Raw genomic sequence first — 14,462 nt, forward strand, 5'->3', positions numbered from 1 at the left:
GGGGAGGGGGGGATCGATGTGTGGCACGATCTGAGATGGGCGTTGTATCAATGATGAAGGGAGGTTGGGGACGATGATATTGGGTAAGGGATCAAGATGGCTGGACAGGGTGAAGCGGCGAGTTGTGGCAAGAGAAGGCAGTTCACACACGCACACACACACATACATACATACATACATACATACATACATGCATGCATACATACATACATACATACATACATACATACATACATACGCTTTCACTCCTTTTACCCATGGCCATCCTCACCATCGCCCATCGCCATCGTCCAACACCATTGCCATCGCCCATCACCATCGCCATGGTCGTGCTCATGCCGCCAAGGGGGACATGTGGCACTCGCACGTGCCACCACCACCACCACAACCACAACCTCCACAACCACCTCCACCACTCCACCTCCTCCTCCACCTCCTCCTCCTCCTCCACCTCCCCCCCCCCCCCCCCCCCCCCGTCCGTTCATGCGTGCTTCAGCAGGACCGCGCATCTGCTATGCGGTGATGTTCTTTGTCCTCGCCCTGGTGGCGTGGGCTTCCTCTCATTGGGCCCACAAGATGGCCTCATGGGTGCCCTCGGTCAACGAGGCGCCCAAGGCGCTGCAGGGCCCTGCTGCTGTCTACCGCATCCTCGCTGCCCTCGGTATCTTCCACGCCATTCATGCTCTGGCCATGATTGGCCTTCGTTCGCCCGATGATCCGCGCGCTTCCTTTCACTCGGGCATGTGGCTGGTCAAGATCCCAGGCCTCGCCGCCCTCATCGTCGCCATGTTCTTTGTCCCCAACTCGGTTCTGGACGCTCTGTCATGGATCGGCGTCATCTTTGCCGCTGTCTTTGTCCTCCTCCAGCTCGTGCTTCTCGTCGGCTTTGCCCATGACTGGGCCGATGCCTGGATCTCTGCCTGGCACGCCTCGGAGTCTAACGGGTGGTACAAGGCTCTGCTCGGTGCTACCCTGGCTCTCTACGCCCTCGCCATCGCTCTCACCTCGGTCGGGTACGCCCTGTTTGGCAAGTCTAGTAAGAACTCGGCGCCCGGCTCTTGCTCGCTTCATCTTTTCTTTATTACCTTTAACCTGCTCGCCTGGCTCATCATTTCGGGCGTGTCGGTCGCGCCTGCGGTGCAGGAGGCCAATCCGCGGTCGGGCCTGCTGCAGTCTGCGCTTGTGGCAGCGTATGCCTCGTTCCTTGTTCTTTCGGCTATCCTGTCGGAAAACGCGTCGACGCCGTGCGCCTACGTCCCGACCTCGTCGTCGACGAGTGGGACGACGTCGACGAGCCCGATCCACGTCGCCACGCTTGTCGCTGGCGCCGCCTTTACCATCGTCTCGGTCTCGTACTCGGCGACCCGGCTTTCGGTCCGCGATGACGAGCTCCGGCTCAGCGACGCCGAGGCCAAGCCGATTCTCGGGCCTGACGACGACGCCCGCGACGACGGCGACGCATCTTCGGTCGTTTACTCGATCTCGTGGTTCCACGCCTCGTTTGCCCTCGCCGCCGCCTACGTCGCCATGCTCCTCACTAACTGGGCCGTCCTCTCGGGTTCGGGTTCGGAGCTCAAGGTCAACTCGGGCAGGGCCTCAGTGTGGATCCAGATGGTCTCATCGTGGATCGCTCTCCTGCTCTACTTGTGGAGCCTCATCGCACCGGTCGTCCTCTCGGGGCGCGACTTCTCGTGATGTCAAGACCAGAATGCTGTGAGCGGCGCCGCCGCCGTTGTTGTCCTGCTTCTCGAGCCCGAGCTTCGCCGGCCCTTTTTGAGCGGCGGTTGCTGGCTCTTCCATGTCATGTCGGGCACAGGATCGATGGTCGCAAAGTCCATGCTACGACCGAGCATCGAGCCGCGCTTCCGCGCCAGAGCTTGCGGCGGCCCACTGCCGCCCGCTGGCAACCAACCAGTACCGCTCTGCTGCGGCGCAGCCATCGGTGGTAGTGGTGGTGCAGGTATGGGCGCCGACACGAGGGCCGAGTGCAGAAACTCGGACGAGAGCGCGCCTGGCTTGCGCTGCCGCTCGTGATTCGGCTTGACAATCTGCAGTCGCGCTGCTGCCGGCACTGCAGGTCCGGCTGCGCTCGGGCGACGCCCGCCGGTCCTGCCGGCCTCATCATCATCGGCAATGACGATAAACTCAGCTTTGTCATGCTCGCGCTTGCGCTTGCGGACCAGCGTGGGGCTGGTGCCCATCTTTTCCTCCAGCGCAGCGATGCGGGCCTGGAGAGCCGAGTCATGGGACCTGGACTCGCGGGCGGAGCGGAGCTCAGACTCGAGCTCGGCAACGCGCCTGCGCTCCGAGTCGCGCTCGGAGCGGAGACGGGCAACGTCATCGCGGAGGCGGAGGGCGGCGGCCTGATACTTGCGCTTGCGCTTCTCCATGTCCTCAAGATCGGCCTGGGCGTGCTTGAGTGAGAGCAGCCGGCGCTTGTTCTCGTTGATGAGGTCAAGGCGGTCGTCGATGACCATCTCGACCACTTGCAGCGCCGCGTTCTTGACGCCGGAGAAGCCGCGGTCTGTGGCCTCGTTGAGCACGGTGATCGCCTGGGCACGCAGTGTGTCCCGGTGCGAGTCCGAGATCGGCTCGTCGCCACTGAAGAGCTCGGCCAGTGTCGCCTTGATCTTGTATCGCTCAGCCTCGTTGAGTGCCGACCGCAGCTCGGTCCGAGCCTGGCTCAGCTGCTGCGCCCGCTGATCGAGAGCCGAGACCGCAGCCTTGTAGGCGCCGTCAATCTCCACCATCTTGGCCTTGAGCTTCTTGACCTCGCTCTTGACCTTGCGCGCCGCCTGGTGCTCCTTGTCCCGGGCAACCACGGCGTCGTCGCGCGCGGCCTCGGCTGCCCTGCACCTGCTCGCTGCCTCCTCCAGCCGCTCGCGGAGAAGATGCAACCTTCCCTGGAGCAACCCAATCTCTCCATCGTTTGCCCCAGCGCCTGATACGCCCGTCGTGTTGCCATCATCGTCGTCCAGCCCGCTCACCAGGCCCGAGAGATACAGCTTGACCAGTCGGGAGCGAGCGACTTGCGTCCGGCACATCGGGCACTGCGACGAGAACTCTAGCGCCTGCATCCAGCTGTAGACAAGGAGGAGGTGTGGGGTGGTGAGCATAGAGGGGGGGGGGGGGGGGGGCATGACATGGATCGCTCGTTCTCCTCGTTCTCCGTACCAGTGTGTGTGGAGGACATGGCCACAGGGCGCAGCCGATACGCTCCCTTCGGCCAAGCAGCCAAAGCAGACGGTGCAGTCAGAGACCACCACTCGGCGTCCGTCCATAGCCGGGAAAAGGGAATGGCAATAGTCTGAGAAAGTGACGCGGGGAGAGTGTGTGCGAGGGAGAGAGAGATGGGGGGGTTTGAGCGTGAGTGTGGTCCATGGGCGCGGTGGTGGCACGACCCGCCCCGCCACCCCGGGGCCGTCTCGCAGTAGAATCAATGACACCGGCCGCCCCGCCAACCGGCCCGCCGCCAACCCACCGGTCCAACCCGCCGCCGGCCCAACCCCGTTACTCGCCCAACGACCGACTCTCTCGGCAGCCGCTTACCACTCACCCAGCCACCTGACGCAAAGCCCAAGGCCAAGCCCAACGCTCTCCCATGGCACAATATGCACAGGCCGAGTACTGGGAGAAACGATACGGAGAAGACAAGGAGGCGTTTGAGTGGTACGGCGGATACGAGGCTGTAGCACGGGTCTTCCTCGCCCAGGTGGTGCCCTCGACGCGGGTGCTCGACGTCGGCTGCGGTACTTCACAGGTTCTGGTCGAGCTGGCAAAGGCTGGCTACTCGCATCTGGTTGGCATCGATGCCGCAGAGTCGGCCATCTCGGCTGCCAAGGCCCTTGCCGGCGATCTGCCTCAGATGTCGTTCCAGACCGCCGATGCGTCGGCCCTTCCCTTTGACGATGGCTTCTTTGGCGCTGTTCTCGACAAGGGCACGCTGGATACGACGCTCGCCGGGCCCAATGCCACTGCCCGTGCACGTGCTATGGTCGCCGAGGCCAGGCGTGTGCTCAAAGACGGCGGCATCTACATCGTCGTCTCCATGGCACCCGAAACCGTCCGCCTCCCGCTGTTTAACGAGTTCAAGTGGCGCGTCTCGCTCAAGAACGTCCCCAAGGTCGGCGCCACCTCACCGCTGGCAAAGTACACCATGTACGTGTTGACCAAAGTATCCGATGCCCCACTGCATTCCGGCAGGAGCACTCCACGCAGCCGCACTCCACGCAGCCGCCGCTACTCCTCCAACGCCGCCGACCCGTTCAGCTTTGCCGACTCGATTGGCTCGATCTCTGATCGCGCCCCGTCTGTCACCTCGCTCTCCGAGTTTGCCGACTCTTCGGGCTCTGGTCGGCGCATCTCTGGCGCCTCCTCCTCGCACCATCTTCGCCACGTCAACGTCTGCTCGTCGTCGTCATCGACGTCGTCACCATCGTCGTCGTCGTCCGCCTCGGACTCGTCGGCCGAGTCGGACGCGTCGTGACTCGATCATTCGGAGTAGACACGCCTTGCTGCACAACGAACAGATTGCCTGTGTGGAGGCGCACTACAACATCAGAAGCATGGCGCGGCATGATGGTTTTATCGTCGCCCTGCCGCAGCCGAGACGGGTCTATGCCTGCGCCCGCGCCCGCGCTTTTGCATTCGGCATCTTACGCGCCGCCCGCTCGCCCTCGGCCACGTCGCTCGGCTTGTAGTAGTGCGGCGCGACCTGAGTGAGCCAGCCTGGATCGATCTCGATGACTTGCCGCATAAACTCGCGCGAGGTAAAGACGAGCTCAAAGTAAACGACCCACCGCGGGAGCTTTTCGTTGAGACACGACTGCGGGTGAATGGAGACGCCAAGCTGATGCTTGACCGTCTTGTACGAGCCGCCGGTCCGCGACAACCGCGCTGTGTTGAAAAAGAACCCGGCAGTGACCGCCTTGCGGATGGCGACCTCGTCGCCAGTCTCCACCTCGTTGAGCGGAATCTCAACCCGGTCGAGCAGGTGAAGCAGCTGGTCGCGGATGTCCCGCGCCCGACACATGGTCCGGTACTGCACAAACGACTCCTTGCACCAGTTCTTCGAGTAGCCGGCCGCCGCCCACTCGTTGTACACCGCCAGCAGCATAAGATGGTCGCCGCCATCCTTGTGGAACGCCTTGTGCGCCGCATCCGCATGCAGAATCTTGTCCTTGGGCCGGAAGAACACCGCGTTGCCCGACGAGAGCATCGCCGCAATGGTCACCAGCTCCGAGACTACTCCGTATTCGGCGCCGGCAATGATAGCCTTGGCCAGCTGCGGGTCGAGCGGAAACTCGGCCATGCGCCGCCCGAGCTTGGTCAGCTGGCCGCGGTCGTTGAGCGCTCCGAGCGCGTACAGCTGCTCCAGCGCCTTGGTGATCGCCTCCACAGGCGGCGGGTCCATAAAGTCAAAGTGGATGAGGTCGTCGATGCCGAGCGACTTGAGCATCAGCACTACGTTGCCCAGATTCGTCCGCTGGATCTCCGGAATGTTGTTTGGCTCGAGCTCGTTTTCAAACGCCCACGCCGTAAAGAGCCGGAAGCACTTGCCCGGCGCCACACGCCCAGCACGTCCGGCACGCTGCCGCGCGCCAGCCTGCGAGACCGGCGTCACCACCAGACTCTCCATTCCCGACCGCGGGTTGAAGCTCTTCTGCTTGCAAAACCCGGGATCGACTACGTACCGGATGCCGTCGATTGTCACAGAGGTCTCGGCAATGTTGGTGGCGAGCACAACCTTACGGGCGCCTTTGGGCGTCGGAGCAAAGATGTTGGCCTGCAGCTCAGCAGGCAGGTTGGCGTAGATCGGCGCAATAATGAGCTCGCCCATTGTTGAGCCCGCGCTTCGCCCGCGCTCCTCCAACGCCGCCTGCGCCGTCTCGATCTCGGCCTGTCCGGTGAGGAAGACCAGGACGTCGCCCGCCGGCTGCGACTTGTGGATCTGCAGCACCGTCATGACCGCCGCGTCCAGGTAGTCGGCCTCAGGTGCCTTGGTGTAGTACAGGTCCACCGGGTACCGCCGCCCCGGAATAGCAAAGATCGGCGCCATGTCAAAGTAGTCAGAAAACTTTTCCGCGTCAAGCGTCGCAGACGCAATGACAATCCGGATGTCGTCACGGTACCGCGCAATGTCCTTGATGAGGCCAAAAAGAATGTCTGTCCCAAGCGTCCGCTCATGCGCCTCATCAATAATCATCACAGAGTACGCGCCGAGGTCCGGCGACGACATAAACTCACGGAGCAACATACCGTCGGTCATGTACTTGATCACCGTCGCGTCGGATGTGCAATCCTCAAACCGGATCGAGTAACCAACCTCACGCCCAAGCGTGACGCCGGCCTCCTCGGCCACGCGGGCTGCCACAGACATGGCTGCCACCCGTCGCGGCTGCGTACACCCGATCATCTTGCCGCCACGGGTGTACCCGTGCTCGTGCAGGTACTGCGGGAGCTGTGTCGTCTTGCCCGATCCAGTCTCGCCCGTCAGCACCACCACCTTGTGCTTGTCCACCGCGTCGAGAAAGGCGTCCCGGAACTTGTAGACGGGAAGCGAGCGCCGCACTTCTTGCAGCGACGCGTGTGCCTTGGCATGCGTCTCGGCCGCGCTCGGCGGCTCGGGCACCTCGCCCTCGCCCGCCAGCCGCGCGTCGCCCGCATCAACCACAAACTCGATGTAGTCCTCCTCCTCCACAAGAAGCTCGTACTTCTTCTCGGTTCCGCGCGGCGCACCTGGGCCTCCGTTGCCGCCCGCGGCTGCAGCCTTGGCAATCTGTAGTTCCTCCCACGCCTGCTGCTCCGAGAACCCGTCCTTGCTCGTCACCTTGCCCGCAGCCTCGCTCGGCTCGACGTAACGCGCCTTGAGAAGCTCGGCCTTGGACTTGAGATCGACCTTGCCCTCGTCGGTCACGTACGCCTTTGGCATGACGTAGCTCAAGGTCGCTGCCTCCAGCGCCTTCTTGCGCTTAGCTAGCTCCAGCAGCTGCTTCTTGATCTCGTACTCGGCAAGCTCGTCCGCCGTCAGCTCACCCTTGCTGAACATCATCTCCTCATCGCGAAGGCTGGCCTCCAGCTCGTCAAGCTGCCGATCCTCGCGCATTTCGAGGTACGACCGGCGCGAGATCTTGCGCAGCTCGTCGAGCAGCTTGCGTCGCTCGTCGGCGTCCATCTTTCGGCGCCGTTCCGCCTCCTCCCTCCGCTGCGCCGCTGCCGCCGCTTCGCCAATCTTGCGCGTCCGTGCCTCATCGCGCTGGCGAATCCGCTCGGCCAGTGCATCGCGCTCGGCCTCGTCTTGTGCACGCGCCGCTTCTTTGGCCGCCAGCGCCGCCTCGTGCGCTGCCTCGGCCGCGTCTGCATCGTACTTGTCGCCGCCGGATCCCACCAAGCCGTGCGCCCGCTTGGCCGTCGGTTCGGAAGCCGCCGATGACGATCCACTGCTGCTACTGCTGCCGCCGCTGCCGCTGCTGCTGCTGCTGCTGCTGCCGCCGCCGCCGCCGCTCTCCGCCGCGACGCCACTCACAACAGTGCGAGTGTGACGCCGCTGGCTGCGTCGCTTGCGCCGCGACGACGACTTGAAGCCACTGCTGCCTGTCGACGGCGACCTGCGGCGCTTGCGCTTTCGCCGCGCCCGCGGCTCGGCCCTGGCCACTGGCTCATCGTCGTCGTCGTCGGCGAGCAGGAACCCGTAGCTCTTGTTCTTCTCCACCAGCGTCCGCGACACGCTCTCGTTCGCCCGAACTGCATCGGCCACGGCCGCAGTCGTCACGCGACCAAGTGCATCGACCCCGGCATGCACAGTCCGCGTTCCGCTAGCCACTGCGCCGCCCGTCTGCGAGCCGCCCTGCATCTGCGCCCACAGCGCGTCGACAAAAGCCGCCGTGGCCGGTCCCGGCGGCAGCTCGCACGCCGAAATCTTGCGCTCCAGCTCCGGCTTGGACTTGGCCGCCGCTGCCAGCGCCGCCACATACTCTTCCAGATACGCTTCCGAGAAGCCGAGCAACTTGAAGAGCGAGTCCGAAACAAAGGTCTTCAACGCTGAAGACGCCATGGTCTCTGTCAGTCTGCCGAGTCGCAACAAGGGCGCGAGAAACGGATGATATTGGCTTCAGGGGTGGAGTGGGCTTAGGGCGTTGGGGAAGAGGTTTCGACTGGGCGGTGGCAAGGTGGGGTGGTGGGGTGGGGTAGAGGCAAGGTGTAAGGAGGGGGGGATTTGAGCGGTGAGGAGGTGGCGAGAGTGTGTCGGGCGGTGATCCGATCGAGATCGATCAGCCTGGCGGTCAAAAGCGTTCGCGATCACCCCGCGCACCCCCTCCCTCCCCCCCCCCCCCCCCGCCCTCACCACCACCACTACGGCAGCACTCTGGTATTCTTTCTGCTCACTGCTCTCTAGCCAGTATGAGGTATTTGCTAGCGGTAGTAGCTGCGTGCCTGCTGGCCGCTGTGGTGGTCGAGGCCCAGGTCCGCGTGGCCATGCGTCCGCGGTGGGCGCCGACGTCAGTGCTTCAGGAAGCAAGGTAGGTGAGGAGAAGCCGAGCGGGGGGCCAAGTCGAAGAGCAGGCATGGAGACCCCCCCCTTCCCCCTCCAGCCCCCCCCCCCCCCCACTCGAACTCACCTGGATATGACGCAGTGAGTTTGCGAGGACGTGGGGCGAGCCGGGCCTGGCCTTTGTCGACGCGGTCGCCAACCATTGCCCCAAGTGCGCGCATGTGGTGACGGATGTGCAGGTGGTGGAGGCGCTGTCAGCGTCCGAGGCGTACGGACTGGCAGGACGAGCAGATCTGCTGCGGATGGCGCTCAATGTGGGCGCCCATGCGCCTGCTGTTGAGGCCGCTCGCCAAGTGGCGGCACTGTTGGCTGATGAGGCCTGCTCCTCGGTCTCAGACGGCCTCATCTTGGTGGCCGGCGAGAAGGTCTTCTGCTCCGAGGCTGCCATTGATACCGGCCTGGCCGATGGAAGTTTGGTTGCTGCCGCTGGAGCGGGCGGGCTGGAGGAGCTGCCGATGATCCGCGACGCGCTTGCAGCCGAGCTCCTCGCTGTGGCTGCCGGCACTGCACCGAAGGCTATCATGTTTGGTGTCCTCGGCACACGGACGGTCTCGCGAGTCTGGCTCGAGCTTCGGCTAGCACTGGGTGACGAGCTGGCGTTTGGCCACGGCGTGGCGAGTGGAGGCCAGGAGCCATCCCGGCTCGCGGGTTACGGCGTCGAGCTTGCCATCAAGTCAACCGAGTACAAGGTGGTTGACGACTCGAGTGACGAGGAGAACGATGAGGGCGAGACAGTTGACGCCGACGCGCCGCTGCCGTCGCTTCCAGGGCTGGATGTGACCAAGCTCGTGGAGCGCATGCCGGACGAGGAGGCCGCACTGCGGGCCGCGGGCGTAGCGTTCGGCAACGCTGCCGAAATCAAGCCGCTCAAGAAGTGGCAGCTTCGCGATCTTGGGTTCAAAGCTGCGCAGGCTGTTGTCGACGCCAGTGACCCGCTTGCCGAACTTGCCCGCATTTCGCAGAACCTTCCGTCGCTGGCCTCGTGGCTGGCGCGGAAGAAGAACTCGGCGGCGGGGCTACACAGGGAAGTTCGCGAGACGGCGGCAGTTGCCGGTGCCGGGTCCACGGCACTGGTGGTCAACGGGCGGGTGGTCGACGTTTCCAGCACCTCGATCTTCCAGCTCTACACCCTTGTTGGCGAGGAGCTTGTGCTCGCCGACAAGCTGAGGAGCCTTGGTCTCGCGCCCGAGCACGTGGCCGCGGTGGCATCGGCAGCGTCACCGAACCAGGGGGCTAGCGGCGACTCTGTTCGTGTTGCTGTCACGGAAGTCAAGCACATTGCATACCTCAACAACCTTGCACGCGACGAGCAGTACGCCTCGTGGCCAGCTTCGATTGCGGTCATCACTCAGCCGACGTACGGCTTTCACCGGGTCCGCCGCAACGTAGTCACCCTGCTCTACGTCATGGACCCAAGCAGCCCAGCCAGCCTAGGTGTAGTCTTCCAGCTCATGCAGTTCCACTCGGGTGACGCACCGCTGCGGTTTGGGCTTGTCCTTCGGCCAGGTCCGTCGGATCTGAGCTCGCGCCTTGTCCGTGGCCTGCTGCATGTGCGGGGCGAGGGCGGGTCGGCCCTTATGTGGCAGGTTCTCGGCGGCGTGGCCATGCGCGCGCGTGGCGGCGTGCCGCTCGAGGAGCACTTTGACGCTGCCCTGAGCGCAGTCGCCAACTGGGACGGGCCCATCACCCTTGCGGACATCCTCGCATCCGAGGCGGGCGACGAGCTCGCCGACGAGCTTGCCGAGCTTGCGGCCTACCACGCCAGCATCAACATTCCGGCAAACACCTTTGTCATCAACTCGCGGGTGGTGCCCAACGAGGGCGCGCTGCAGAGTGTGGTAGCCTCGGCGCTTCGCGACGAGCTGACCCGGCTGGCGGCTCTGGTTGTGGCCGGCAAGGTCAACGACAAGGTCAACGTCTTCAAGTACGTCAACACCGAGCCGGACGTGCTCTCGTCATACTCGCGGCTGGCAGTGCCGTCTGCCGATGCGCCACTCCGTGTCGTTGCGCTGGATCCGTCCAAGGTGGGCCTCGCCATCGGTGCGTGGCACGGTGCCGAGGCGGCGCCGGTCTCGATCTTGGTCGTGGCTCGCGACGACGGCAGTGCGCAGTGTGTTGTCGACAAGCTTGCAGCTTATGCGGTATCCGAGCTTGCCCACTCGGGCAAGTTCCGGTACGCTCGGCTTGGTGTGGAGGCATGGGCGAGTGCGGCAGGTGACGGTGATGATGCCGAGCTCGTTGTGGTTGTCAACGGGCGGGTCATTGCTATGGCGGCGAGCACGGCGTGCGACGAGCTTGCGCTCGGCGATCTCGAGCTGATGGTCAAGCTGGAGATGGAGAGCCGGGTCGGGCTCCTGCTGGAGGGCGAGGCGGAGCTTGCGAGCGCGGGCCTGCGCGGGCGCAACAAGGCCGACGTGCTGATGTACGCCTCGTCGCTGGTGTTTGCGTCGGCGCGCGCTGCGGACGAGGCCCGTCCGGTTGGTGCTATCCGCTCGCTGGAAAGGGCGGCTGGCGGCGTGGTTGTTGGACCGGAGGCCGGGGCCACCATCCGTGCGATTGCCGTGGTCAACCCGCTCTCGGAGGCTGCGCAAGAGCTAGCACCGGTCCTCGCCCTCTTGCGCGAGTCTGTGGGCGCGCGTGTAGTGGTGAGGCTCAACCCAGATCCTGCTCTCAGCGAGCTCCCGCTCAAACGGTTCTACCGGGCAGCGCTTGCGCCGGCGCTTGTGTTTGATGGCCAAGGAGCGCGGCAGCAAGCTCAGGCGGTCTTCTCGGGTCTTCCGACGCAGTTCCTCCTCACGCTTGGGGTCTCGACACCGGACGCGTGGCTTGTGCAGCCTGTGGCAGCCAAGCACGATCTCGACAACCTCCAGCTCGGGGCGCTGCGGCGCGGCGACGAGGTGGCCGCCGAGTTTGAGCTCTCGGAGCTCCTTGTGGAAGGCCGGGCGTACCAGGTGGCGCCTGTGGGTCCACCGACAGGCCTCGAGCTTGTGCTGGGCACTCCGCGTGAGGCTGTGGTGGAGGATACGCTGGTGATGGCGAATCTGGGCTACTTTCAGCTCAAGGCACAGCCTGGGGTCTGGCAGCTGCAGCTCAAGCCTGAACGGCCATCGTCCGAGATGTACTCGATGCTCAACACGACCGACTACGGGCTGCTCAAGGAGCGGAGCAAGGCCGAGTTTGACGAGCTTGTGGACGAAGCGCGGCTGGCCGACGGGACCGGCCGGGTTGTGGCCGTCACCTCGTTTGACGGCGCGTCAGTGACCATGTTGGTGGCCAAGAAGCCCGGGTACGAGGAGAAGAGCCTGCTTGCTGCTCACGCCGAGGTCGCCGACTCGGGCCTCTCCTCGGTGTGGTCATCACTGACTGGCAGCAGAGGCGGCTCCAAGTCGGACGTCATCAACGTGTTCTCTGTGGCCTCGGGCCACCTGTACGAGCGGTTCCTGGCGGTGATGATGCGGTCGGTGATGAGCTCGACGCAGAGCAAGGTCAAGTTCTGGATTCTTCGGCAGTTCCTCTCGCCATCGTTCAAAGAGGCGCTGCCCAAGCTTGCTGCCGATCTTGGCTTTGACTACCAGCTCATTGCCTACCAGTGGCCGCGGTGGCTCCTGGGCCAGTCCGAGAAGCAGCGGCTCATTTGGGGCTACAAGATCCTGTTCCTCGACGTTCTCTTCCCGCTCGAGGTCGACCGGCTGGTATTTGTGGACGCCGACCAGACGGTGCGGGCGGACTTGCTTGAGCTCCACACAATGGATCTTGAGGGCAAGCCGTACGGCTTTACGCCTATGTGCGAGAGCAACCCGGACACGCAGGGCTTTATGTTCTGGAAGCAGGGCTACTGGTCGTCGCACATGAAGGGCAAGCCGTACGTTATTTCGGCGCTCTTTGTGGTCGACCTCACCCGCTTCCGCGCCATGTCTGCCGGCGACACGCTGCGGGCGACGTACCAGTCGCTGGCGCGCGACCCCAACTCGCTCTCCAACCTCGACCAGGACCTGCCCAACTACCTCGCGCCAGGGCAGCTCCCGATGCACTACCTCCCGCAAGAGTGGCTCTACTGTGAGGCGTGGTGCGAGGATGGGACTGGCAAGCTTCTCGACGCCGCAAAGTCCATCGACCTCTGCAACTCGCCGCTGACCAAGGAGCCCAAGCTCGACATGGCTGGCCGCGTCGTCGCCGAGTGGCACGACTTCGACGATGCCAACCGGGCGCTCCTCCGTTCGCCGCCCTCCCCTTCCCCTGGCGATAGCGATGTCCGGCATGACGAACTCTAGTCAAAGTCCAATCCAAAAGCCGTACTTGAACCGCATTAGTGTACGCGTGCGTCTGATCTCTGAATGTGTAGCCGTATCGCAGTGATAGTCTCCAGAGGGGGAGAGAGGAGGTGGGGGGGGGAGGCAGACGCCCTCCACTCACACCTCATCATTCACCACCCCACTCGGAACCATGTCGACTTCTGTTGCCGAGCTGCTCAAGCCGGCCTCCCGGTTCGACGTCAACTCCCTCCCTGCCATGGAGAAGATTGTCCGCGAGCATGTACGTGAGCTACTTCTACAGCCATTATTTACCACACCACCTACTCTCCTATCTACACCCTACACTAGCTCCCTATCCCCTCCCCGTCCCCTACTCCCCTCCCCGTCCCATCCCCCCCCCCCTTACACTGCCTCGGTCTGCTTCGTCGCGGGATGTTTTCCCTGTCGGCCGGCACTCTCCAGGCCACCCGCTCCCTCTCCCCCTCTCTCAGGAGAGTCAGACTCTTTCAGACACGAACATGGAAGCCACATGAGCCTGCCTACGTCCAATGTCCACCCCCACCACCACCGCCACCACCCTCCTTCCCCTTTCTCTCCCCCCTCCACACCCACACAGCACACCCCGCCCCTTCCACACTCTCCGTCGCTCACACACACACACTCTCTCTCTCTCTCTCTCTCTCTCTTCTCATGGACAACAGGTCGCATCGGGCGAGTACAATGTTGAGCTCAACCTTGCTGTGCTCAAGCTGTATCAGTTCAACCCGCAAGTACAATGTTGAGCTCAACCTTGCTGTGCTCAAGCTGTATCAGTTCAACCCGCAAGCGACCAACGAGGAGATCATCTCGCTGGTGCTGGCCAAGGCCATGATGGCTCTCCCGGCGCCTGACTTTCAGCTTGCTCTGTACCTCATCCCGGAGGCGGCTCTGACTGACATGCACCGCTCGCTCGTCGACCTGGCCAACCTGCTCGACACGGCCAAGTTCCGCGCCTTCTGGGACGCCTTTGGCTCGTCGCCGGCCGAGGACCTGCTCGGCTCGATCGCCGGCTTTGGCGACGCCATCCGTGGCTTTGCGGCATCGGTGGTCTCCTCAACCTTCCAGCTCATCGACCTCTCCGAGCTCGCTGACCTCCTCTTCCTCGACCAGGCCGCCGCCGCCGCTTACGCCGAGAAGGCTGGCTGGGCCGTCGACTCGGACAACGCCACCGTCTCCATCCCGCTCAACGAGTTCAACCAGGCCAAGGCCAAGGAGATCAAGGAGGACATCCGCTTTGAGCAGATCGCCCAGCTCTAATCTGACCTATCCATCGATCAAAACCCCACACACAACCAGACCTGCCTTCTGCACACCCACACCATCCACGTCCAAACTGTGGCGAGGAGGGAGAGAGCGAGACGGGGCGGAGGAGGCGGAGGAGGCGGAGAAGGAGGTGGAAGAAGGGAAAGAAATAGGATCAACATTATTGTCCCCCCCTCACACGCATCCATCGCCCATCTCGCATCCCCATCGCCCATCTCCATCGCCCCCCCCCCCCCCCCCCCCCCCCCCCTTTGTTCCGCAAACCTCCGGCAAAAAGGGAAACAGATCTTTCCCCCCTCTCCCCATTCCCCCCCAACGGCCAACCGTCATTTTCCGGATACAAGCTGGTTTAGAGA

The 14,462-nt window shown here is 63.8% G+C and overlaps 6 protein-coding genes across 6 annotated transcripts in view; 3 read left to right on the plus strand and 3 right to left on the minus strand.

Moving 5' to 3' along the window:
* Positions 1-509, minus strand: part of AMSG_09991 (methionyl-tRNA synthetase) — a gene marked incomplete at its 5' end in the record, with an annotated part of 2,704 nt that extends 2,195 nt beyond the window's left edge. The window contains one exon of the mRNA XM_013898388.1: positions 503-509. Coding sequence (XP_013753842.1) covers positions 503-509 — 7 coding nt within the window. The remainder of the gene's footprint in view (positions 1-502) is intronic.
* Positions 510-1,697: 1,188 nt separating this feature from the next.
* On the minus strand, positions 1,698-3,116 carry AMSG_09993 (uncharacterized protein; the record flags this gene model as incomplete). Its single annotated transcript, XM_013898389.1, has 2 exons — positions 1,698-1,890; positions 1,975-3,116. The coding sequence occupies 2 exons, from the start codon at positions 3,114-3,116 to the stop codon at positions 1,698-1,700; spliced, it is 1,335 nt and encodes a 444-aa protein (XP_013753843.1).
* A 485-nt stretch (positions 3,117-3,601) lies between these two features.
* AMSG_09994 (uncharacterized protein) lies at positions 3,602-4,486 on the plus strand (the record flags this gene model as incomplete). The annotated part of the gene is made up of 2 exons (XM_013898390.1): positions 3,602-4,158; positions 4,234-4,486. 2 exons carry the CDS (start codon positions 3,602-3,604, stop codon positions 4,484-4,486), a joined length of 810 nt encoding a protein of 269 aa, XP_013753844.1.
* Positions 4,487-4,615: 129 nt separating this feature from the next.
* AMSG_09995 (uncharacterized protein) lies at positions 4,616-8,053 on the minus strand (the record flags this gene model as incomplete). The annotated part of the gene is made up of 1 exon (XM_013898391.1): positions 4,616-8,053. The coding sequence occupies one exon, from the start codon at positions 8,051-8,053 to the stop codon at positions 4,616-4,618; it is 3,438 nt and encodes a 1,145-aa protein (XP_013753845.1).
* Positions 8,054-8,400: 347 nt separating this feature from the next.
* On the plus strand, positions 8,401-12,857 carry AMSG_09996 (UDP-glucose:glycoprotein glucosyltransferase 1; the record flags this gene model as incomplete). Its single annotated transcript, XM_013898392.1, has 2 exons — positions 8,401-8,519; positions 8,634-12,857. The coding sequence occupies 2 exons, from the start codon at positions 8,401-8,403 to the stop codon at positions 12,820-12,822; spliced, it is 4,308 nt and encodes a 1,435-aa protein (XP_013753846.1). The 3' UTR covers positions 12,823-12,857.
* Positions 12,858-12,994: 137 nt separating this feature from the next.
* On the plus strand, positions 12,995-14,100 carry AMSG_09997 (eukaryotic translation initiation factor 3 subunit K; the record flags this gene model as incomplete). Its single annotated transcript, XM_013898393.1, has 3 exons — positions 12,995-13,084; positions 13,506-13,574; positions 13,609-14,100. 3 exons carry the CDS (start codon positions 12,995-12,997, stop codon positions 14,098-14,100), a joined length of 651 nt encoding a protein of 216 aa, XP_013753847.1.
* Between the last annotated feature and the right edge of the window lie 362 nt (positions 14,101-14,462).

Source organism: Thecamonas trahens (genome assembly GCF_000142905.1).
Source record: "Thecamonas trahens ATCC 50062 unplaced genomic scaffold supercont1.55, whole genome shotgun sequence".
Lineage (NCBI taxonomy): Eukaryota > Apusomonadida > Apusomonadidae > Thecamonas > Thecamonas trahens.